Source organism: Mastigoproctus giganteus, chromosome 10, assembly GCF_048544385.1.
Source record: "Mastigoproctus giganteus isolate SK-2022 chromosome 10, ASM4854438v1, whole genome shotgun sequence".
NCBI lineage: Eukaryota > Metazoa > Arthropoda > Arachnida > Uropygi > Thelyphonidae > Mastigoproctus > Mastigoproctus giganteus.
In genome coordinates, this window is record NC_143584.1 from 161,645,468 (window position 1) to 161,669,597 (window position 24,130).

Genomic DNA, 24,130 nt, shown 5'->3' on the forward strand with positions numbered 1-24,130 from the left:
ATACCAGCAGACGACACCTACGGCATCCTCTGCTAACCAAGGTTCATCGGCATAAAAGACTCGCCTGTTGCAAAGCGCATGCAAGTTGGACGTTAGAAGACTGGAAGAAGGTGTGCTGGTTGGATGAGTCATATTATTTATTCCACACTGTGGATGGTTGTATACGGATTTGGTGTCAACAACATGAAGCTCTTCATCCATCATGCATGTTATCAAAAGTGCAGGCCAGTGGAGGTGGTTGTATGGTGTGGGGCATGTTTCACTGGCAGGAACTTGGACCCCTGGTGCATGTGGAACAACATATCAGTGGTCTCTGCTATCATCAACTGCTTGCTGACTGTGTACACTCTGCTTTGTTACACTTTTTCCCGAATGGCGATAGCGTCTTCCAAGATGACAGTGCACTGAGCCATTGGGCACTTGTTGTAGAGGAATGGGTTGAGGAACACAGTTCTGACTTCGAGCATATTGATTGGCCTCCGAACTCCACCTATATCAATCTCATAAAGTACTTGTGGGACACTATGGAAAGTCATATCAGGTGTCTGGATACACCAATCACCTCCATACCTGCATTGCTGACCGCATTACACATAGCTTGGTTGGTCATACCTCCCAAATGCTTCCGACATCTTGTTGAATCAATGCCACGTCAGATAGCTGCCGTACTGAGAGCAAAAGGAGGACCTACGAAGTATTAGGTAGTTGGTCATAATTCAGTGATCACTCAGTGTATATATATGTGTGTGTATATATATATATATATATATATATATATATATATATATATATATATATGTATACATGCTGTTTGTTTGTTGTTGTTATTTGGTTTTTAGGAGCATTAGCAACTAAGGCCATATTGCTCCGGGATATGTGGTGGTCATTCCCTGACCTTTCTGCATTCTCCGTATTTGGTGGTGACGGGCTTGAACCCCGGTCTAACCAAGAAGCGTGTGCTACGCACTGCTGCTCCTTCCCACCTGGCTACGGAGGCGCGCGCGCGCGCGCGCACACACACACACACACACACACACACACACACACACACACACACACACACACACACACACACACACACACACACAATAACATATACAGTCGATTCCAGTTATTTGGGACACATCAGGACTAGTGCATTTTGGCCCAATTAAGTAGCTGCCCCAATTATCCAAAGTTTCACCTGAATAGTTAAAAATACAATGGATCTCCGCTTTACAATTGGTTCACTGTACAATCAAATTACATTACGATGGACTCAGTATAGTAAAGTACCGTTCTCTATACGATGTGTAGTAAGTGCCGGTCATTGTGATCATTTGTGATTTTCGCTAATCAGCGATTCTGATTAGCGAAAATAGTAGGAATATTATCCACAGGCTATAAAAGTAAAGCTATATTAAGCACAAATTTACCCTTTATTACCTTACCAATTAAAAAATTAAATGATACATTAAAATCGGAAGAATATATGTGATAATCAGAATAATTAATATGTACTAACGAAGAACACTGGTACACACAAATTGCAAGTAACACATACGTGTAAGTGAGAACAGAGTAACAAGTTACGAAGCTTTAAAAATAGGAATGAAGAGAAAATTCTGAAAATTTATTTTTTTATATGATTGAAGATTCCATGGAAGTGTAAACACATTTCACCATAATAACCCACAGAATTTCAGCTGTCAGTATTATCGCAAATTCAATAAGATTGAGTTTACTATCCGTTTATGATAGATTGCACTAACAGAAAAGCCCAGTAAAACAGGTGACTGCTAACTGTAAACACATTTCACCATAATAACCCACAGAATTTCAGCTGTCAGTATTATCGCAAATTCAATAAGATTGAGTTTACTATCCGTTTATGATAGATTGCACTAACAGAAAAGCCCAGTAAAACAGGTGACTGCTAACTGTTTTTATTGTTTTATACCTCCAGAAATCCGACCGAACCATGTGGTATGGTCGGAGACAATCATAGGATAATCTCCAGTGCTGCCATCTCCTGCCCCGATTAAACGCCATGTTGTCCCAATTAATCGAAGAAAGCCTTAGCTATTTTCTCGATTGGGTTCTGTTTTTTAAGATTTGCCCCAATTAACCGGTGGCCAAAATAACTGGAATCCACTGTATATGTATTAATAAGTATATTAAAAAAATATGTATATAATTCAAATTATGTTAACTATATTAAAAAAAAAAAATAATAATATATATATATATATATAATTATTACGAATAATAAAAATTAAAAATAAATAGGATAGGATGGTGAATATATAAAAAAAAAAATCGGGTAGAAAAAAGAAATAGCAAGTGTATATAAGCTGTTCTAGGCGGCGTGAGCTCAACCTGGATAAAGCTTAGGATAATAAATATTACGAATAATAAAAATTAAAAATAAATAGAGAAGTTGGATTTGAAGTGCGATAATATGGATTATGGATCAGGGACACTGCAAGAGCAAAGGTACCCTACAACCATAATATATACATAAAATTATTTTTATTGTTACATGTAGAATGTAGTAGGTATATATATTTAAGTATAGAATTTAAATATAGAATTTAACTAGTGCTAATAATGAACCAGGATACACGGTATTTTCATTATTAGCACTAGTTAAATTCTATATTTAAATTCTATACTTAAATATATATACCTACTACATTCTACACGTAACAATAAAAATAATTTTATATATATATATATATATATATATGTATATAATTTGAAGTTTGGTGAATTAGATATATTTTCACATACACCATGTCAAAAAAAAAAAAAAAAAAAGACACTACTCTCACACTTGACTTTTCCAAATTTGAGGAATAGTGAAATTATATAAAATATCTTGGAGGCGGTGGAATGAATAATTCCACAGTAAGGATTCAAATGGTAACCTCACTTATTGCCCATATATATATATATAAAAACTTATATTACATCATGAATGGCAAATGAAAAGATGGGAACCATATTATCGCTTATTTAAATAAAAAAAAATAAATATATATAAAAAAATTACATGATCTCTCAGATTGAATAGCTGTTCTCGAAATATTTTATAAAATACTCAAATGATTAATGATTTTGTGTTGTTATAGATATGGGTTTGTGACATTTGAAACAGAAGAAGAAGCCAGACGGATTCAAAAAGAGGTAATGTTGAATGCTCGATCTGAGAATTATTTCATATCCTGAATTAAAGAAATGACATAATTTCTCTTTTTTTAATTTAATCTGCTCTTAAATGAACTGTATTCTTTTTGAGTGAGAACTAGTATTAGGATGCATATGATGCAAGAAAGCAAGCTTATACAGAGCATCAGCCAAAAAAACAAAAAAAAAACAAAAAAACCCTTCCCATTTCACCCATCCGGTCACTCCAAATGTTTGTCTAGTTCAGCCTTAAATTTATTTAAGCTATCAACTTCCACAACAACAGATGGAAGTCTGTTATAGTAATCAACTACTCGTTGGCTAAACTTCCACACATCTATTCCACAACTGTCTTTCCTCAATTTGAATTTATGCCCCCTCAGGTTCTTAATCTCAGCAAGTGGAAGTATCCCATCAGCATCTCCTCTACAGCCACCCCGCAGGGCACCACAACCCTCACATGGGAAGAGTCAGTAAACAACATCTTGGACACCCTGTTCCCGCTAAACACAGATCCTCAATCCAGCTAACAACAAGAAATCTGTACTGAAAACGCATCCTACTGCACCACTTCTATAGAACAGCCTTTCAACTTAGATGAATTAAAACTTGCCATTGGCAAAACAAAAAAAAACAAAAAAAGCCCAGGGTTAGACTTCATTGAAGCAGAAGTAATTAAGAAGCTTGCTTGAAGTAATTGAGATGGAATCAAATCCCCTTCTCAGCCTGTACAACCATTGCCTGGAAGTTGGACTCTTCCCAGATGACTGGAAAGAGGCCAATCTACGCCTCATTTTGAAGAACCCAAGTAAACCACCAGAGTAGCCAAGGTCATACAGACCCATAGCACTCCTTCCCGTTTTAAGCAAAATATTTGAACATCTTCTCTTATCCAGATTGGAAAAACACTATAAAAATGCAAATCTCCAGTCCCCAAACCAGTTCGGTTTTCGGGCAGGCCATTCAGCAGAAGATGCTCTTCGACAGCTCACGGATTCAGTCAAAAATTCAGCCACCAAATACTTCTTAGTAATATCAGTGGATTTCGCTGGGGCCTTCGACTTGCTCTGGTGGCCAAGTATACTATGAAGACTCAGAGAATCTAGGATTCCAGCAAATCTTTACAGCTGCATACAGGACTATCTTCAGAACAGAAGTGTTACAGTCAGAAATGCCTATCAATAAGTCTCCAGAAATGTCTAAATGGGATGCCCCCCAGGACTCTGTCCTATGGAATGTGGTCATGGACGAGTTCCTGAACCTTGACCTGGGGGATGTTCCCACCAAAGTCTTGCAGACGACTTGATACTGACAGTCCCTGGAAACTCCAGAGCTTCCCTGGAAACAACAGCCAACGAAGCCCTTACAAAGCTACAAGAATGGGCCAGCCTCCATAAACTCCATATATCCCTTGAGAAAACTACTTAAATTCTACTCAGAGGAACTCTTCAAATAAGCAGGCTACTGCAGATTAAAATTGCTGGTAGAACCATCAGACTGACAACTGAGATGAAGTACCTTGGGGTAATTCTCGACCCCACGCTCACGTTTTACCCGCATATAGACTACCTTCATCACAAAGTCAGGAACTACACGGCAATGGTAGTGAGGATCAGCAGGTCTGACTGGGGCCTAAATCGCCGCTCACTGCAAATGCTATACAAAGCTGTATTTATTCCCATACCAGGTGTCTGGTATCATCGTGCACACATTGTTCGTAACCAAAGGAAGCTCACCTCCATCCAGCGTAATATCCTTCTCACTATCACCCGTGCCTGCTGCACAGTAAGCAACCCAACACTCCAAGTCTTGGCAGGAGTTCTCCCTCTGGACCTGCAGATAATTCTCAAAGGCGTGCACTACCTGCTCGCAAAGGGACTCCCTACCACCATCCTGGATTTCACTACAAACCCAGCAAACACCATCAAAGAAGAAAAAAAGCACCTTGCAGTCTACCTTCTTAACGCCTGGCAAAACAGATGGAATACCACCTCCAAAGGTTCCATCACTAAAAAATTCTTACCTGAAATAGCCCAGATCTACCCTAAAGCTCCAGCATGGTACAGCCCAGGGTTATATACCACTTTACTGATTACAGGCCATGGATTCATAAATCACAAACTTGCCTCTATGAACGTCGTGGATGACCCTCGCTGTCTTTGTGGTGAAAACAAAGACTGGGATCACTTATTCTATGTTTACCCGCTCTACGAGGACCTGCGAACGTTGCTCATATCAAAAATACATGCCTTGCCTCGAGGAAATGAACATTTTCTGATCAATGAGGAAGACCAGTACCATGCTTTCTCTGCCTTCGCCCATGATCTCTTCACCAGAAGAAGATCACTGATACAACGTCCTGGAACTGATGCACATTGATCAGCACCCTTTTCTCATATACTAAACATCTTCACCTAGATTGTGACCAATTCTAGCTACTGAACTTGACACTCAGGTTGCTTGAATTGTTTCATCCGTGTCTCTCTCTTGATATGTGATTGTCTTCCCACCCTCTCGAGGGCCCTCTTCTTCCACTTCCACTTAGTTGGGAGAATTCCCACTCAACCTGCGGAGGATGCCTTCCCTTACATCCTCCGTCATACTGTCTATACCTCCTTTCCTTTACCCTCTCCAGTACATCCTGTACTCCCCGTACCCTATTTTTTTTTTTTTTTTTTTTACTTGGTCTCTTTCCAGGAAGCTCAGGCAACCTAGAGGAGACTAGCCAGAGAATTATGGGCAGCTTGGCTACCTCCTAGTGGTGTGTGCGGCCAGCATGGGGTCCCACCAGGGGCCCTGCAGCCAAAAGCCAGGACACCCAACAGAACCCAGCACACTACTTCATTTACAACACAAAAAATTTTTTCTGGCTTTCACAGTGATACTGTTTGTCTCCACAGAGTTCATATGGCGCAGATGTGGGAAACCACCGGAGGCACCTTTCCCCCAACACTATGCACACTATATCCCATCAGCATTGAGCCTGCTCAATCATTCAAGGCGGACTTATACACCTTAATCAGATCGCCTCGCAGATGCTGTCTCTCCAGACGATGCAATTCGCAAAAGTTAAGCCTTTCTTCGTAAGTGCACCCCTTTGTTCCCCTCGCCAGCCTTGTTGCCCTTCTCTGTACTCTTTCTGGCAACTCTACATCCTTCCTAAAATGAGGCTTCCAGACCTGTACGCAGTACTCAAGGTGTGGCCTGATCATTGCCTTATACAAGGGGATAATGGCTCCTTATCCCTGCTCGCAAACTTCCTGTATATCATTGACAAGACCCCATGGCCTACTCTGGCAGCCTGTCTGCACTGCTCAGAAAACTTCATATCTGACAGCACAACTACCCCAGGTCTCTTTCATTCTCTACTAACCTGACTGCAACACGACCCAGTTGGTACATTTCTCTGGAGTTACTGCTACCCATATGCAGTACTTTGCATTTATCAGTATTAAATTTCAGTTGCCACTTCTCAGCCCATCTGCCAAACTTTTTCAGATCCTGTTGCAGCAGCATACTGTCATTACTGTTATTAACAGCCCTGCCAATATTTGTATCATCTGCAAACTTTTACATTAAGCTTGATATACCTTCATCAATATCATTGATAAATATACAGAACAACAATGGGCCCAACACCGAACCCTGACTGACACCACTAATGACTTTAGTCCACGAAGAGCAGTATCAAATTAATTACCACTCTCTGTCTTCTCCCACTCACCCATCATTTTATCCATTGTAGCAACTTGCCCTTAATGCCATACTGCTCCAATTTGTACAGTAGTCTTCTACTTGCAACAGTATCAACCAAAATTATTTTTTGCATCCAGTTCCTTTGTGACCACATCATATTTTCCAATCAAATTGGTCAGACAAGGCTTCCCCTTAACAAACCCATCCTATGTCTGAATTATTACTGCTGTCTTGTCTAGATGATCCTGTAATGCTTCTTTAACCAGTGACTTCATTATTTGTCCTGGAACAGAAGTCAAGCTAACAGGTCTGTAATTACTCATGTCACCCTTTGTTACCCCTTTGTGAATTGGGGATATGTTTGCACATGCCCAGTCTGTGGGGGCTTCCCCTGAGTCCAAGGACGCTCTCATAATCATGGCTAAGGGTTTGCTTACTGCTCGCGGCCTCTTTCAATATAACTAGATAGATTCCCTCTGCCCCCAGGTGCCTTTTTTATGTTTAATTTCAACAATTTCTCCTCCACTTTGCTCTCCATTATTACAAAATCATTTAGCTCTTGAGAGTTTAGTAAACTTCTGTCCTCCCCTTCCTTAAAGAATTCCTCATGTGTGAATGTAGATGCAAAATAGTCATTCAGTTTGTCAGCTATCTGAGCAGGATCATCATCAATCGAACCAGAAACATCAAGTGGACCAATCTGATTCATTCCCTTCCTTCTAGAGTTTACATAAGTAAAGAAGTCTTTGTTGTTTTTCTTTGCATCCCTTGCCAAGGATTTCTGATAATCAGCCTTCGCTTGCCTATCCTCCTTTGTGATTTTATTACAGACTAGCCTTATATCTGCCATAGTATTCTGTGTCACCTGCTAATTTATATGCATCCTGCGCATTTTTATTCTCTGCTACGAGTCTCATTAGTTCATCTGACCTCTATTTAGGTCTAAATCTTGAACTGTATTTCTTAGTTGGTGTGAAAAGCCTAGTAGCTTTCAAGATTAATTCCCTGAAAGGCTCCCATTTAGAATTCACTGTTTTTAACCTCAGTTGATCTCACTGTATAGAATTCAAAAACTGCCTGACACCACTGTAGTCACCTTTACGAAAACATAAACCCTTCCCTTTACCGTTGATGGTAGTTAGATCATTATTAAATCTCACATCAGTAGACTGTGATCACTGTCACCTAGTGGTTCCTTTATCTGCAAATTCCTGATGCACGAGTCATCATTGCTGATAATTAGATCAAGAGTATTACCCCCTCTGGTTTCCCCTTGAACATGTTGATGTAGAAAACAATCCTCCAATAAATCCACAAAAATCTTGCTAGTGTGTGAATGACCAAATCCACAAGTTCCAGTCAACATGTGAAAAGTTAAAATCCCCCCTACAAGACATTCTGATTTACTGGCCCACTCTATTTCTCTGCACAATTGTTCATTATACTCATCAGAGTCATTAGGCCTATAACACACTCCTACTCTCATTTTCCCTTTCCCAGTGTTTATGTCACACCAAACTGACTCAAAATTTCTCTGTTCACCCATGTCAACTAAATGCACTTCCTTAAATTTTATGTATTTCTTAACTAACAGCATAACCCCTCCTCCCTTCCTACCCTGTCTATCCTTTCTGTACACATCGTACTCCTCAAATTCCAATTCTGCTTCTTATATCTGTGCGACACCATGTCTCTGATATCCCAACACTATCTACTTTTGATGCCTTGATCAGCACTTCAAATTCATTAAATTTATTTACTATACTTCTAGCATTGGTGTACATGTAAGTATACATGCACCTGTTCTTACTTTTAGTTACCCTAACACAGCCCATGTATTTACTTGTACCATGATGACTTTCAGCAGCTCTTGAAATCCCTTGCAACCTGCTCTTTAGGCTGCTGATCATTACAGTAGAAGCAGTGCTAGAATCGCTTTTGCCTCTGCCTGCGGCTACTATTAATCTTTTAGTCTGTGAATCCCACCCCCAAGCTATCAGTTTTCTGAACCACCTGACACTGCCTCGATAGCATCAGGAAATATTCTTGCACCCTTTCTATTTAAGTGTATCCCATCCCTGTAGAAGCAATCTCTCCTGTTAGCAAGCGCAGACCATGCTGAAAAAATTCTAGACCATGAGCCTTGCACAATCTCTCCAGGGCCGAATTAATTGACAAGGCTCTCATCATACACTCCCTCCTAATCATGTCTGGGCAGAATTGCAAACATTTCAAATTCAACCCTAGCTCCAACTTTTTTTTCAATATCCTGAAAAAGGCCTCTGAGGTTGGGCAAATTCATATCTTAGCAATAAATAAATTCATACACCAACCATAAGAATAAGTATTTTTTTTTTTTCAACATTGACCTGTACTTATTGAGTAAATCTGCAGATCTCTTACTCTTAAGGTCATTAGTGCCAGCTTGTACAACAATATCACCTTTTGTGCCCTTAAAAGATGATATCTGCTCTACAACGTCATCAACTTTTGCCCCCAGCAGACATACCCTGGTCCTGTTCTACCTATCCTTTTTGCATAATATATTCCCCATCTCCCTGACAATAGAGTTACCAACAGTAACTAGTTCTTGTGGGACCAGAAAAACTGTAAAGTATATGATTTAATTTTAATAATGTATTACACACAAAGAACCAAACTTTTAAAGAACTTAAAACACATGAATAAACATCATTAATAGGATCTCTGCTAACCCATGGTCCTAAGCTTGATATAATCATCCTTCTCTTTTTTTTATTGATTCCCCCCCCCCCCCCCCTTCTCTTTCAGTGTAACTCTGGAATTTCTTTTGGCTGGTGCAGCATAAGCCTCAGGCTTCTTTGCATCGTATGGTTAATAATGATAATAAAAATAATCCTTGAACAAGTGCAACTCCAATCACAGCTGTTAAAATAAGGGAAAGGAAACTTCAGACTAAAACAGAATTCTTTCAAAATTGGGACAGATTAATACACTGTTCAACAAAATTAACAGAACATGTAGAAAATGTTGTGTAACTCGTGAAGCTTGTGATGAAGCAGGACAAAATTTGGTATGGTATTGTACCATAGACCATAGAATAACAATAAAATGAGGAGACAGCTAGAAACTTCAGACAGGTATAAGGGGTATTTATAGGGGTTGTATAAGAATTACCAAAAATGTCACATTATAGAAGTCAATACAAGTTGCTTGAAAATATGGTCACATGACATCAGCATGCTGTTAAAGCCTAAACAGGCCTGACAGGTGAACTGTGCTCAATATAAGGGTGGCTATATGATTCTGTGGCAAGAAATCCTAGACCTTAGCTCACCAAGTGACTGAGGAGTTGGCTGTTGGCATACATGCAATGTAACGCTCAGGGCATCCCACATATGTTTGATTGTATTTAAGTTGGGTGATCGTGCTGGCCACTGCAGTCGTTGGATATCTTCAGTTTCAAGATATTCCTCGACCACTTGAGCTCTATGTGCAGTGGCATTGTCATGCATGAAAAGAAAACCTGGGCCAACTGCGCTCCTAAAAAGTCACACATCGGGTTTCGAGGATCTGTTCTCTATATCTCTGTGTATTTGCGGTACCCCTATCAAAAACATGAAGAGGGGTGTGGCTATTGATCATTATTCTGCCCAACATGAGAACACCACCTCCACCATAAGTGTACCTTTCTCTGATGTTGGCAGGACTCATCAGAGAACAAAACTGTGACCCATATGTCAGGGCTCCAAGTCATGTTCATGGCACCAGTTTCAATGAGCTAGGCAGTAGTTTGGAGTTAATAAGATACAGACTGCTGTTAAAGGCTAAACAGGCCTGACAGGTGAACTGTGCATAGAGTCCACTTTAATTGAGGCTTCTAACCACAGTCCAGATTGGAAATGTTTTCACCTGTTGCCGCAACAACCTCAAGAGACAGTTGATGACAGGATATTGTGGGTTTCCGTCTTGCTGTTAGATTCAGATACCAGTCTGTTCTGGTTGATGTGGCCCTTGGGCAACCTTGGCCAGCTCTTCTTGTAATATCAGAAAAAAGGCCTAAGTACCCAGGATTCATGATAAAATGATAGCACTACGTCACCAATTGCTCGGCTTCAAGTCATCCAACAGCTCGCCATCTTAAAGAATCATCTTAACGATGATGACTTGCCATCCTGAGAACTGGAGGTGTGGCTATCCCAGTGAGCAAGCCAAAAAATGGGAATGAAGCGATGTGGTCACAACCCATGTTTTTATAGACATGAATAGCTCAACGATGTACATTTCCACTTACAGTCTGTCAAACCCCATGTACTTTTTCTGACAGAATCTCAGTTATCATTTGATTCAATCACTGCTCATCTTAGTTGCCCAAATTATTCGCTTTATGATTTCTTTTGCCTCAAAGGTGGTACTTGTGCATAAGTCCATTCTGATATTCCTTGTCAGAGACTTGGTAATTTGGAATCTCCTCTTTTTGATTCTTCTCTAGCTAAAAATCTCTTTACCTCATTCTCTCAAATTCATCTGTTGTCTACTTTTCCAACTCCACTGATCACTTGGAACTCTTTGACTTCCTCTCTTTGCAACCTGACTTTCTCCAGTCCAACTTTCCTAACACTGAGGTAATTTTCCTTGGTGATTTTAATGCTCACAACTCCAGCTGACTTCCGTTTTTTAGTCACATAGACTCAGCTGGTCGAAATTCTGAGGCTTTTGCAATTACTAATGAACTTGCACAGATTGTCCATTTACCTACCAGAATACCAGACACTCCTAACAATACAGCCAACATACTTGATCTTTTTCTCATAAACAACCCTTCTAAGTACACGGTCAAAGTGTACTTAATTCTTTAGGCTCCTCAGATCACAACTTGGTGATTGTCTCTTCTCCAATGGAGCCTTTATCTCATGGCTATTCCCAACCTCATGTTGTTTGGCATTATAAGAATGCAAAATGGGATGACCTGCGAGATTTCTTTTCTTCTTTTCCTTGGTCAGATTACTGTTTCGAAACTTCTGATGTCAACGTTTGCTCAGATTGTGTATTGGTGAAATTATTCTTGTAGGAACGGAATCCTTTATTTCACACTCCACTTTAAAACTTTGTCCTTAAGGATGTCAAAGGCTAAACTTTTTAGCCTTTTACATCCTTAAGGATAATTCTCTAGTGGGGCAAAGGCAACTTATTGATTTCTTAGCATCAAGGATTTTGACGAATCTTAATGCTAAGAAAGCTCCAGGTCCTGATGGTATTTCTCCACTTGTTCTCAAAACCTGTGCTCCTGAACTTAATCCTGTTCTTTGTGGCCTTTTTTCTCTTTCTTATTCCAAAGGTGTTTTTCTTCTGCTTGAAGATTTGCTTATATCCAGCCAGTTCCTAAAAAGGGTGACAAATCCCTCCCATCCAATTGTTGTCCCATTGCAATTACTTCTACTCCTTCTAAAGTAATGGAGAAATCAATTAACTGTCAACTCTTAAACTACCTAGAAACCTTCCATCCCATCAATGATTGCCAGTATGGATTCCGTCAGTGTCGATCCACTGGTGATATTCTGGCTTACGTTACCCATTTATGGACAAATTCAATGGAAAAGTTTGGTGAAGCATAAGCAGTTGCTCTTGACATCTTAAAGGCCTTCGAACATGTTTGGCATAAAGGTCTTCTAAACAAACTTCCATTTTATGATTTGCCAACTGTTTTTTGTAATTGGTTATCCAGTTTTCTCTCTGACTGCTCACTGAGGGTGAGGTAGATGGCTCTCTGTCTTCTAACTTCCCCACTAATGCTGGTGTTACCCAAGGTTCAGTTCTTACCCCCACTCTTTTCCTTCTGTATATTAATGACCTTCTTCCATTGACTGGAAATCCTATCCGTAGCTTTGCTGATGATAGCACATTGGATTGCACAACCAAAATGATTAAAACCGCAACACCAAATCTAGAGCGCGTGCTATAGTAAAAACGTGTGAGCAACCTTTCCTCGTTCAATCAGCTTCAACTTCTTGAATATCTGCTACAACTCCTTCAATGCTGATCTACAGGTAATTCTCTAGTGGGACAAAGGCAACTTAGTTGATTTCAATCCTTCTAAAACTCAATCCTGTCTTATACCTTGCAAAAAGGATTGTCCTGCTCGTATGCTTATCTTTAGTGACACTCCGATTTCTAGGCAAGGTGATATATCTCTTTTGGGGATTACCCTGACTTCTAATCTCTCTTGGCACAAGCACATTAAAAATATTGCTTCCTCTGCATCTAAAAAACTTGGTTTTCTCTTTCGCTCTCGGCATTACTTTTCTTCCAAACAGCTGTTTATTCTATACAAATCTGCCCTATCGTGGAATATTGTTTCCACATATGGGGTGGTGCCACCAAAACCTCTCTCAGGCTTCTAGATTCTTTTCAGAAGAGGGCAGTTGGGTTAATTAATGACTCATCTCTAACAGAGTCCCTCCATTCTCTATCTCATAGATGCACTGTTTCTGCTACATGCCTTTTCTACAGATATTTCCATGGGCAGTGTTCTTCTGAATTGGCTTCTATAATTCCGCTCTCTCTTTCAAAACAGTCTGAACTCATGCCGCCACCAGCCAACATCCATTTACTGTCCAACTTCAAACTCACAGAACCAACTTTTCATCTTCCTCGTTTATTCATTCTCCTGCCGTTTTCTGGAACAACCTTCTTTCATATGTATTTCCTGAAAATTACACTCTACAGAAGTTCAAGTATAATGTCAACAAATATCTTCTTTCGTCTTCTCAACTTCCAACCCAAGCATGGTATTAAGTACTATAGCTTCTAACACCTAATAATAAAATAAAATAATAATGTGTAGCTCTGTAAGTTGGAGGCACCTCCGTAGCCAGGTGGGAAGGAGCAGCAGTGCGTAACACATGCGTCTTGATTAGACCGGATTTTGAACCCATCACCACCAAATACGGAGGATGCGGAAAGGTCAGGGAATGACCACCGCATATCCCGGAGTAATATGGCCTTAGTTGCTAATGCTCCTAAAAACCAAAATAACATAACAAAATAACATCTGTAAGGTGGTAGATCGATTCCTGTTGAATACTCGGAATTTGATGCCTATTATATAAATATTCATGAAAACATTTTGTTGAGCAGTGTAGTTCTGAAAATAGGATCTGTTACCTATTGGCAGGAAAACCTTTTACCCAATACAAAATATGAAGTAATTAAAAAATTATTATATTTTACTCTTTGGTTCATGGGAGGGAAGAAGGAGTTTGATATGAAAATAAAGAGGACAAACAATTCTTTAGAACTTTTTTTTTCCTTTTTAATTCTTATTTGATTTGGCTTCGATACCTCAACTCCATTGTTGGTCTGAATTTTCTTTGAAACTTTTTTAGTGATAAACTTCCTTTTTATAATTATTATCAGTGATTTGTTAAAGCAGGTAATAAATTCATTTAAACCTAAAAATTTAACCATTATTAACCATTATTTAACCCTTTCATGAGATTTTCGAAGTGTGTGTGTGTGTGTGTGTGTGTGTGTGTGTGTGTGTGTGTGTGTGTGTGTGTGTGTTGGTGTTGTGTGTGTGTGTGTGTGTGTGTGTGTGTGTGTGTGTGTGTGTGTGTGTTGTGTGTGTGTGTTGAATAATTGAATAACAAGAAAGTGGAAACAAGAAGGCAGAAAAATGGAAAAAAGAGGAAGTAGTCTAGTATTTTTATAATTTCTTGTCTTCATTGTGGCAACTGTAAAGTATACAAGCTATTTTTTACAAGGATTAAAAGAGCCCCCCCTCATTAAAAGAGGGGGGCTGTTTTAATCCTCGTAAAAAAATTTTATTTTGCCAACAATAAAATTTTATGTTCATTTTCATTTATTTTGGTAAAAATAAATTTTATTCTAATTTTTATTTATGTTTATGCTTTCTACTCTTTGGCTAGTAGTTTACATCAGAAATGAAGACACATGTTGCTATTTTGCTTGCAATTCTGGCTGTTGCTGCTTGATGAGAAGCCAGTTTTGTAGGTTGTGTGACATCATCCTTATTTTGTTGATTTTGTAATTATTTACCTCTTATTATATGTACTTATTTTTTTCTTTTGTTACATTCTTTCCCCCTTCTATCACTCTGCAATTGATAAACTTAAAATTTTTTGGACTTTGATTATTAGTATGTTTTAAAGATGGCATTAGTTTTTAAAACAAAAGTGAAATGATACCTAATATATAAAGTGTGAATAACATGGTGGCTGGACATTTGATTAATGTAAAGTAATTTTAAAGTAGTACTAGAAATCTGAGAACAAGCGTGAAGTTCCAATACAGTGGAGACATGAATTTGTTACAAAACCACCAGAACAGTTTCAAGAATTTGTGATAATTTGAGATGTATGGTGCTATGCAAGATTTGTGCAGGCAAAGGTCTGGGAGATCTTTGCCTGCACCATGTTCATTAATGGGTGAGGAAGTTTTCATACTGTATTGTAACAATTTGTATGGAAACCATGAAAATCCACAAGGTGATTTGCTTGTTTGAGAATGCTTGCACTGCATTCTCAAAATAGCTTAGTGGAAAGCTTATGTGCCAAGATTGCTACATGATATGAATGAAGATGACACCAGTGACTGAGTTCAGTTTTGTGAATGGTTTAAAGTGAAGACGGATGAGGAGGCAAGATTTTCAGACAAGATTGTTTGGTTGGATGAGGTAAAGGCTAAGCTCAATGGTGCAATGAATTGATGCAGTTGTGTGTATTGGTCTATTAATAATCCAAACTTTCATGTAGAGAAGGCAGCAAATTTATCAGGAGTTACAGTCTGGTATGGTTTCTTCCAGGGAATTGTTGGGTACTTTTTTGAAGGGACAATTATTAGTGATATGTACTTCCACATGCTTATTGTATCTATTGTGTCTGCCAATTATGAGCTGTATGGGGAAAGAAGTGGTTTACTACTAACAGGATGGAGCACGTCCCCACATCATCATTGTGATGTATGAATCTGTTGATATGGATGCATATGTCACAGTGATATATGGATCTGTTGAAATGGATGCAGAGAAGAGCAACAAGATTAGTCAGGGACATCAAAGGGTACTTTTACCAGGAAAGACTTTAGTTCTGAAATTGGAGCACCTGGAAACTAGGCACCTGCAAGGAGCAGTGTAGAAAGGTTTCGTTTCTAGGATATTTTTTTGTCGCGACATCTAGCAACATTGCCATTAGAGATAGAGGTAATTATTCCATTATATATAGGGTACATCTTGAATACTACATACAGGCTTAGATAGCTCATTTTAGGAAAGATGTGGACCTGTTGGATAGTGTAAAAGAAGAGCAACAAGATTGATTAAGAGCATAAGGGGATATTCTTCTATTTCAGCAATTAACACATCACTGACTAAAAGAAAACTTCCTACAATCCAGTCTAAATCTCTTCCCTGTAATTTAGTATTAGTAATGGCCACATGGTGCAAGAAAGCCTATGGCTTATGCTGCACCAGCCAAAAAAAAAAAAAAAAAAAAAACTCACCCTGAATAAAACAATGATAAAAAAATAATAATAATAAATAAATAAATAATAATAATTAATAAAAGAAAAGGAAATTAAACCTATCATCCTATGCGCTTCCCTGACCCGAAGGTACTATCCAGATGACCTTTGAATTTCCCCAAACTGTCAGCCTCTACCACCCATGTAGGCAACTTATTCCAGTAATTTATAACTCACTGGCTAAAATAAAACTTCCTGCAGTCCAATCTAAACATTTCCCCCCGTAACTTGAATTTAGGTCTCCTAGTTCTAGCATCATTTATAATCTTGAAAATTTCGTCCTCATTCATTTTACTGATGTCTCTCAGAGCCTTAAACACCTCAATCAAATCTCCTCTAAGGTGTCTAGTTTCCAAACTCTGCAACCCACATATTCGAAGTCTTTCTTCATAAGGACGCCCTTTTGCCGATCTCACCATGCGAGTTACCCGTCTTTGCACCCTTTCAAGAAGCTCGATGTCTCTCTTTAGGTGCGGTCTCCATACTTGAACACAGTATTCCAAGTGTGGTCTAACAAAAGCCTTAAATAATGGTATATCACGTCCCTATCTCTACTTGCAAAAGTTGGATAGATCATTGATAGGACACCATGGGCCTTCCTTGCAACCTGTTTACAATGCTCAGAGAATTTCATGTCTGACCGTATCATAACACCCAAGTTCCTTTCCTCTAATACTGGGTTTAGTTGAACTCCACCAAGTGAATAAATTATTTTGGGATTACTGTTTCCCAGGTGTAATACCTTACACTTTTTTGGATTAAAGCATAGCTGCCATTTTTCTGACCATTCCTGAAGTCTATCTAGGTCTCTCTCTGAAGAAGTTCAGCTTGACAGTGATCATTAACTGTTCTACCAATTTTAACATCATCTGCAAATTTAGACCTCATGCCCTCTATCCCTTCATTGATGTCGTTTATGAAAATTAAAAACAACAGTGGTCCTAATACTGATCCTTGGGGAACCCCACTTCTTACATCAACCCAATCTCAGGAATAGCCATTTATCACAACCCCCTGTCTCCTGTCCTGAAGCCATCCTGCTATCCATCTAAGGATTTTCCCAGTGATTCCAACCTGTTCCAGCTTATAAAGCAACCGTTCATGTGGGACTGAGTCAAAAGCTTTGCTGAAATCTAAATAAACAATGTCGAAATTATTTCCTAAATCCAGCTCGTGAGTGACCCTTTCAAAATAGCGAACCAGATTTGTTAAACATGATTTTCCCTTTACAAAACCATGCTGAGTATCCTTGAGAATTTCAATTCGATTCAAATGATCCTGAATTCCACCCTTGATCATTGCCTCCATGATTTTCCCTACCACTGAAGTTAGACTGACAGGTCGATAATTTCCCACTTCACTCTTAGAGCCACCCTTATGTATGGGAGATACATTCCAATCCAAGGGGATCTCCCCAGAGTCTAATGATGCTCGCATAATTAGCCTCAATGGTTCAATGCACTCACTTGCCGCCTCCCTTAAGATTATAGGGTATATTCCATCAACTCCAGGAGCCTTACTGGCCTGTAGGTTTGAAAGTTTTTTCATTAAATAATCTTGCGAAATTTCAATATCGTTAATTACATATTTTTTTTCAACTTCACTCCCACAATTTCCCATTGCCACAAAAGGTTTTTCATTTGTAAATATCGATGCAAAATAACTGTTGAGTTCATCTGCAACGGCAGCTGGTGTATTTAATACTATCCCCTTTCCCTTACGTAAATGTCCGATCTGGTTTGTCCTGCTCTTCTTGGCATTTATATGTGTGAAGAATTCCTTATCTCCCCTCTTTGCTCTGTTTGCTAGTGATTTCTCATAAACTGCCTTTGCCTGTCGAATATTTTCTGTGGCTCTGTTACAGATCATCTTGTAGCTGTTATAGGCTTCAGTACTTTTTATTGCTCTGTAACCTTTCCATGCCACCTTTTTCTGCTCAAGTAATGTGGCAACTTCACTATTCATCCAACTTGGAACCCTCCTCGTGGAGTATTTTTTTAATGGTAAATATGCATTCAAGGCATCTGTGATTAATGTTTTAAAAGCATACCACAGTTCAATTGTATTCATTCTCTGTGCAATATCTGCCCAGTTAATAGAGGCCATGTAGTACCTTAAGGCATTGTAATTTCCTTTTCTGAAATTAAAACCCATTCCTTTGCCTTTTACTGCTGCTACCTCTCTCTCTCTCTTCATCATCCACCGTAGAACTCCGTGATCACTTCCTGCTACTGGTTCCTCTATTGTCAGCCCTGTTATGTCATCTGATTCATGGGTGATGATGAGGTCTAGGATATTCTTTTCTCTAGTACTTTCCCTGACATGTTGATACAAATAACATGCATCTAGTTGATTTAAAAATTTTGTTCCCCATGTCGAGTTTTCTTCCCATTTACTCCCATCAATTAGAGGAAAATTGAAATCACCCATAATAAGACATTTACGCTTATTTGCCCATTCCATTTGCATGTGGAGGCTTTCGTCATAATCTTCACAATCACCTGGTCTATAGATTACTCCTACTCGCATTATACCTTTGTTTCCAACTACCTCACAGCATACAGATTCTATACTAGCATGTGAAACATCTGAATCCGGGAAAGCTATCGTCGCACTCAGGCTGCTTCTGATAAGAAGCATTACCCCACTACCCCTTCTATCTACCCTATCCTTTCTAAATACATTATACAAGCCGTACTGAAACTCATCATCCCCAATTTCTGGGTGGCACCACATCTCCGTAAGCCCTATTATGTCCGTGTTACTTGTTTTAACCAGCAGTTCAAATTCGCTCATTTTATTACACTTCTAACATTACTATATAAACAATTAAGACTTACTGTTCTTGTATATTTAACAACCCTAACACAACCCTTGAACTTTTTTAGGCTCTCTTCCCTGGCATTAGCCACCCGCTCACTTGAAACGTTTCTGCCCCAGAACATCTAGATAATATGTCCAGTTGGGGTAACAGATAAGAACTCTTGAGGTATGTGCAAGAGTTACTTTGACCAATATTATCAGATAAACGTGTGTCAGTATTAACCAAATCCCCCCTAACTAGCAGTTTCCCTGAATAAAGGTTCAATATTATATTGAACTTTTGCACCACCTTTGTTTAAGTGTATCCCATCTCTACAAAACAAATTCCTTCTACCTACAAGTGTGGACCATGCTGATAGAAATTTCCCTCCCGAAGCCTTGCAGAGTCCTTCAAGTCTTGAGTTAATCCACAACGCTTTTAACATATAATTCCTCCTATCGTGTCTGGGCAGAATTTCAGACACATAGACATTGTGGGTTAGCTCGCGGCATTTCCTCACCATGGTCCTGTAGTTTTCCAACAAATCATCAGATCATGTACGTTTAATGTCATTTGTCCCCACATGAATAATAATATTCTCTTTACCCCCCTTAAAATCTGACAATCTGTTGGTGACACCATTAATAGTTGCTCCCGGTAGACATACCCTGGTTCTACTCCACCTATCCTTATTACAAAAAATATTCCTCAACATAGAGACAGTCCTTGACTTAGGTCAGTTTGAGTAATGTCAATTTAAATTTATAGTCTCTAGTTCCGGAATCTAACAGTGAAAATTTGATTATTATTTATTCAATTATCTATCCTCCCCTCCTTATAGATCTCAGTCAGGTTCCATCTGAGGTGTCTGCTTGCTAAGTTCTGTAGTCCTTGTATTTGAAGTCTTTCCTCATATAGGTGCCTTTTTTTTGTAAATAACTCTAAGTGGGTTACTTATCTTTGGACTCTTTCAAGAAGCTCAATGTCCTTTTTTAGGTATAGTCTCCACTCTTGGACATAATATTCCAAGTGTCATTTTAAAATTGACTTATACACTGGGATAATGATCTTGCTATCTCCACAAATATTTGATAAATCATTGATAGGACACATGGGTTTTCCTTGCTGTTATGTACATTGCTTGACTTGGAGAACTTCATGTCAGACTATATTGTAACTTCTGTCCCCCCACCCCTCCCAAAAAAATTTAATAACAGTGTTGGCAAGTTGCCAAGCAACATAGAGACAGTCCTTGACTTAGGTCAGTTTGAGTAATGTTAATTCACACTTACTTCACTAGCTAACTGCCATTCGTGTTATTACTTACAGCAGTTTTTCCCAAACATTAAGTTTGCCACATTGTTTTTTATTATATTTCACCAAATGGTAGAAATATAGCACCAATATACAGGCAAAATCAGAATAAAATTTACATACATGAATCATTTAAAAAATCAAATCATAGTGTCACTATGCACAAAAAGAACTTTTAAGAAGTGTTTAAAAATACACTTACGGTAGCTTAACCTGATTTTAAGTCATGATTCTGACTTCAGAATCAGAGGAGGAACCCTGATTCTGCATAAAAAGAAACATATGGCACCCATTCAGTAGTCAATCTGAATTGCTCCAACATTAAATGTCTTTGTACAGTGTAATTTTGATGACATAAAAATTTTTGATTTATTTCATCCTTAAAAATGACTTATAAAAGGAAAGGTCTGTGCCTGTGTGATGGATGTTATAAATAAGCATAGCAGAAAGACTATGACCTAATAACTGAAGAAAAAGTGATTACTGGACATCGTAATAGCAATAGAGCATGTGAGCTTATATAGCATCAGCAAAAAAAAAAAAAAAAAATCACACAACCATTCCATCTAAATGTTTGTCCAGTTCCTCCTTGAATTTATTTAAATTATCAACTTCCACAGTGACAGATGGAAGTTTGTTCCAGCAATTAACCACCCGCTGGCTAAAGGCAAATTTCGGCACAATCTATTCTACAACTGTCTTTCCTCAATTTGAATTTATGCCCCCTTAGTTTCGTAATCAGAAATGAAAGAAATGGAAGAATCCCATCAGAATCATTAAGCACCCTGCTACAATTTGATAACCTTCTGGCATTTTCCTTCCTTAATGCCCCCTTAGTTTCGTAATCAGAAATGAAAGAAATGGAAGAATCCCATCAGAATCATTAAGCACCCTGCTACAATTTGATAACCTTCTGGCATTTTCCTTCCTTAATAACTCCTCATGTGTGAATGTAGATGCAAAATATTCATTCAGTTTGTTTGCTATCCGAGCAGGATCATCAACAGTTGAACCATTGATATCAAGTGGACCAATCTGATTCCTCCCCTTTCAGATCTGCAATAAAATATATGAAAATATGCACCAAAATGCTGTTATATGCAAGAACATATTACAGGTTTATGACAATTAACTGAATTACAATTTCTTTGTATTCAGCATTTAAACGTATTAAACATAACTGTTTAATGAAAAGTTTTAGAATAAGGATCATTTTACAAATCGCTCGTGGAATAACATTTATTACAGTAAACAACAATATATTTTTCACATGATCCACTGTAAATCTTTGATACTTATTGTTCAAAATTTTAAAAGTGAAGAATGAACTTTTTACATTGATGGAAGTGACTGGGTTAAATTTAAAAAAATTAAATTGAGCCTTTAAAGTTTCTACTTGAAATGGAAGTTCCTATTAATTTACACTAATAAAGTAATCTGTTTTCCTTAAAATATGAAATCTGATATTCTTTTTTTAAGTGCAATCAAATTTTTTCTTATTTGCTCTCCAGGGATAGTTGAAATTTCTAACTAAATTTTCCCTACTCCTTTCTTCAATTGAACCACTCAAAGAAAGTCCCTATGTTTCAAGTTTGGTTATAGAATTAGGTAACCAGGCAGAAAGAGTCTTGATGAACAGAAAATCTTTTCTAACCAAAGATTTAGAAAAAAATTGCTTTAAAAAGAAAGAACTGCCAATAGCTGCAATAACCAGAGTATTGACAACTTTTTTTATTGAATCGAAATTTTTAGCATCAAAAAATGCTACACATAACCACATTCCACACCTTGAAACTCCACTTTGACGGGTTCCAAGGAAGTGTAGCAAATTTGAAGAAATTAGAAGCCAGCTCAGGTTCTGATGGGTGTCTATGAGAGCTTGAACAGTTGGGTGGATGCTCTCGAAGGAATTAAAATGGGGGCCCCTCAAGTTCTCAGCTGCTCAACTCAACGGCAGAGCACACTCTTATGCACCAGGCAACACAGTGGCAACTTTCAGGACAGAATTCGCTGGTCCCATAGGAGCTAGTTATTGTTGGTGACTCAATTGTCAGGGAAATGGAAAATATATTGTGCCAAAAGGATAGGTGTAATAGAACCAGGGTATGTCTGCCAGGGGCAAAATTTGATGACGTAGAGCAGATATCATCTTTTAAGGGCACAAAAGGTGATATCGTTATACACATTGGCACTAATGACATTAAGTGTAGGAGAGCTGCAGATTTATTAAGCAAGTACGGGTCAATGCTGAAAAAAAGTTACAAGTTAGGGTTAAATTTGAAAATGTCTGAAATCCTGCCCAGACATGATAGGAGGGAGTATATGATGAGAGCCTTGTCAATCAATTCAGCCCTGGAGAGATTGTGCAGGGCTCATGGGGTAAAATTTTTCTCAGCATGGTCTGTGCTTGTTAACAGGAGAGGTTGCTTCTACAGGGATGGGATACACTTAAATAGAAGGTGTGCAAGAATATTTGCTGATGCTATCGAGGCAGTGTTAGTTGGGTCGGAAAACTGCTAGCTTGGGAGGGGATTCACAGACTAATAGATTGACAGTAGCTGCAGGCAGAGGAATTAGTATTAGTAGAGGCATACGGATGCAAGAAAGCAAACTTATGCAGCATCAGCCAAAAAAAAAAAAAAAAAAAAAAAAAACCCCACCCTTTAAACCCTCCATTCATTTCAAATGCCTATCCAGCTCAGCCTTAAATTTATTTAGGCTATCAACTTGCGCATCAACAGATGGAAGTCTGTTCCACCAATCGACCACCCGCTGGCTAAAGGCAAACTTCCGCACATCTATTCTACAACTGTCTTTCATCAATTTGAATCTATGCCCCCTCAGGCTGTTAATCTGAGCAAGAGGAAGAATCCCATCAGCATTCAGCTTGCTCAACCCATTCAAAGCCTTATACACCTTAATCAGATCACCTCACAGGTGCCACAATTTGCAGAACATAAGCCTTTCTTGGTAAGGCACCCCTTTATTCCCCTCACCAATATTGTTGCCCTTCTTTGTACTCATTCTAGCAACTCTACATCCTTCCTATAATGAGGCCTCCAGACCTGTACACAGTACTCTAGGTGGGGTCTGACCATTGCCTTGTATAACGGGATAATCACCTCCCTGTCCCTGCTAGCAAAATTCCTATATATCATTGACAAGACTCCATGACCTGCCCTGGCAGCCCGTCTGCACTGCTCAGCAAACTTCATATTTGACTGCACAATTATGCCGAGGTCTTTTCACTTTCCACGTCCCTGAGTGTAGTACTACATAGTTGGTATATTTCTCTTTGGTTATTGCTACCCATATGCAGTATTTTGCATTTGTCAATGTTAAACTTCAGTTGCCACTTCTCAGCCCATTTGCCCAACTTGTCTAGATCCAGTTGGAGTAGCATATTGTCTTTACTGTCATTAACAACCCTGCTAACCTTTGTATCATCTGCAAACTTGGACATTAATCGTGATATACCTTCATCAATATCATTGATGAATACAGAAAACAAAAATGGGCCCAGCACTGAACCCTGGGAAACTCCACTAATAACATTTGCCCACGAAGAGCAGCCTCCATTACCACTCTCTGTTGTCTCCCACTCAACCATCCATCCCTTTATCCATTGTA

The 24,130-nt window shown here is 38.7% G+C and overlaps 1 protein-coding gene across 1 annotated transcript in view; it reads left to right on the forward strand.

Moving 5' to 3' along the window:
• LOC150079433 (uncharacterized) overlaps positions 1 to 24,130 on the forward strand; it is a 253,655-nt gene that overhangs the window by 75,751 nt on the left and 153,774 nt on the right. The window contains exon 4 of the mRNA XM_090382498.1: positions 3,114 to 3,168. Coding sequence (XP_090238624.1) covers positions 3,114 to 3,168 — 55 coding nt within the window. The remainder of the gene's footprint in view (positions 1 to 3,113; positions 3,169 to 24,130) is intronic.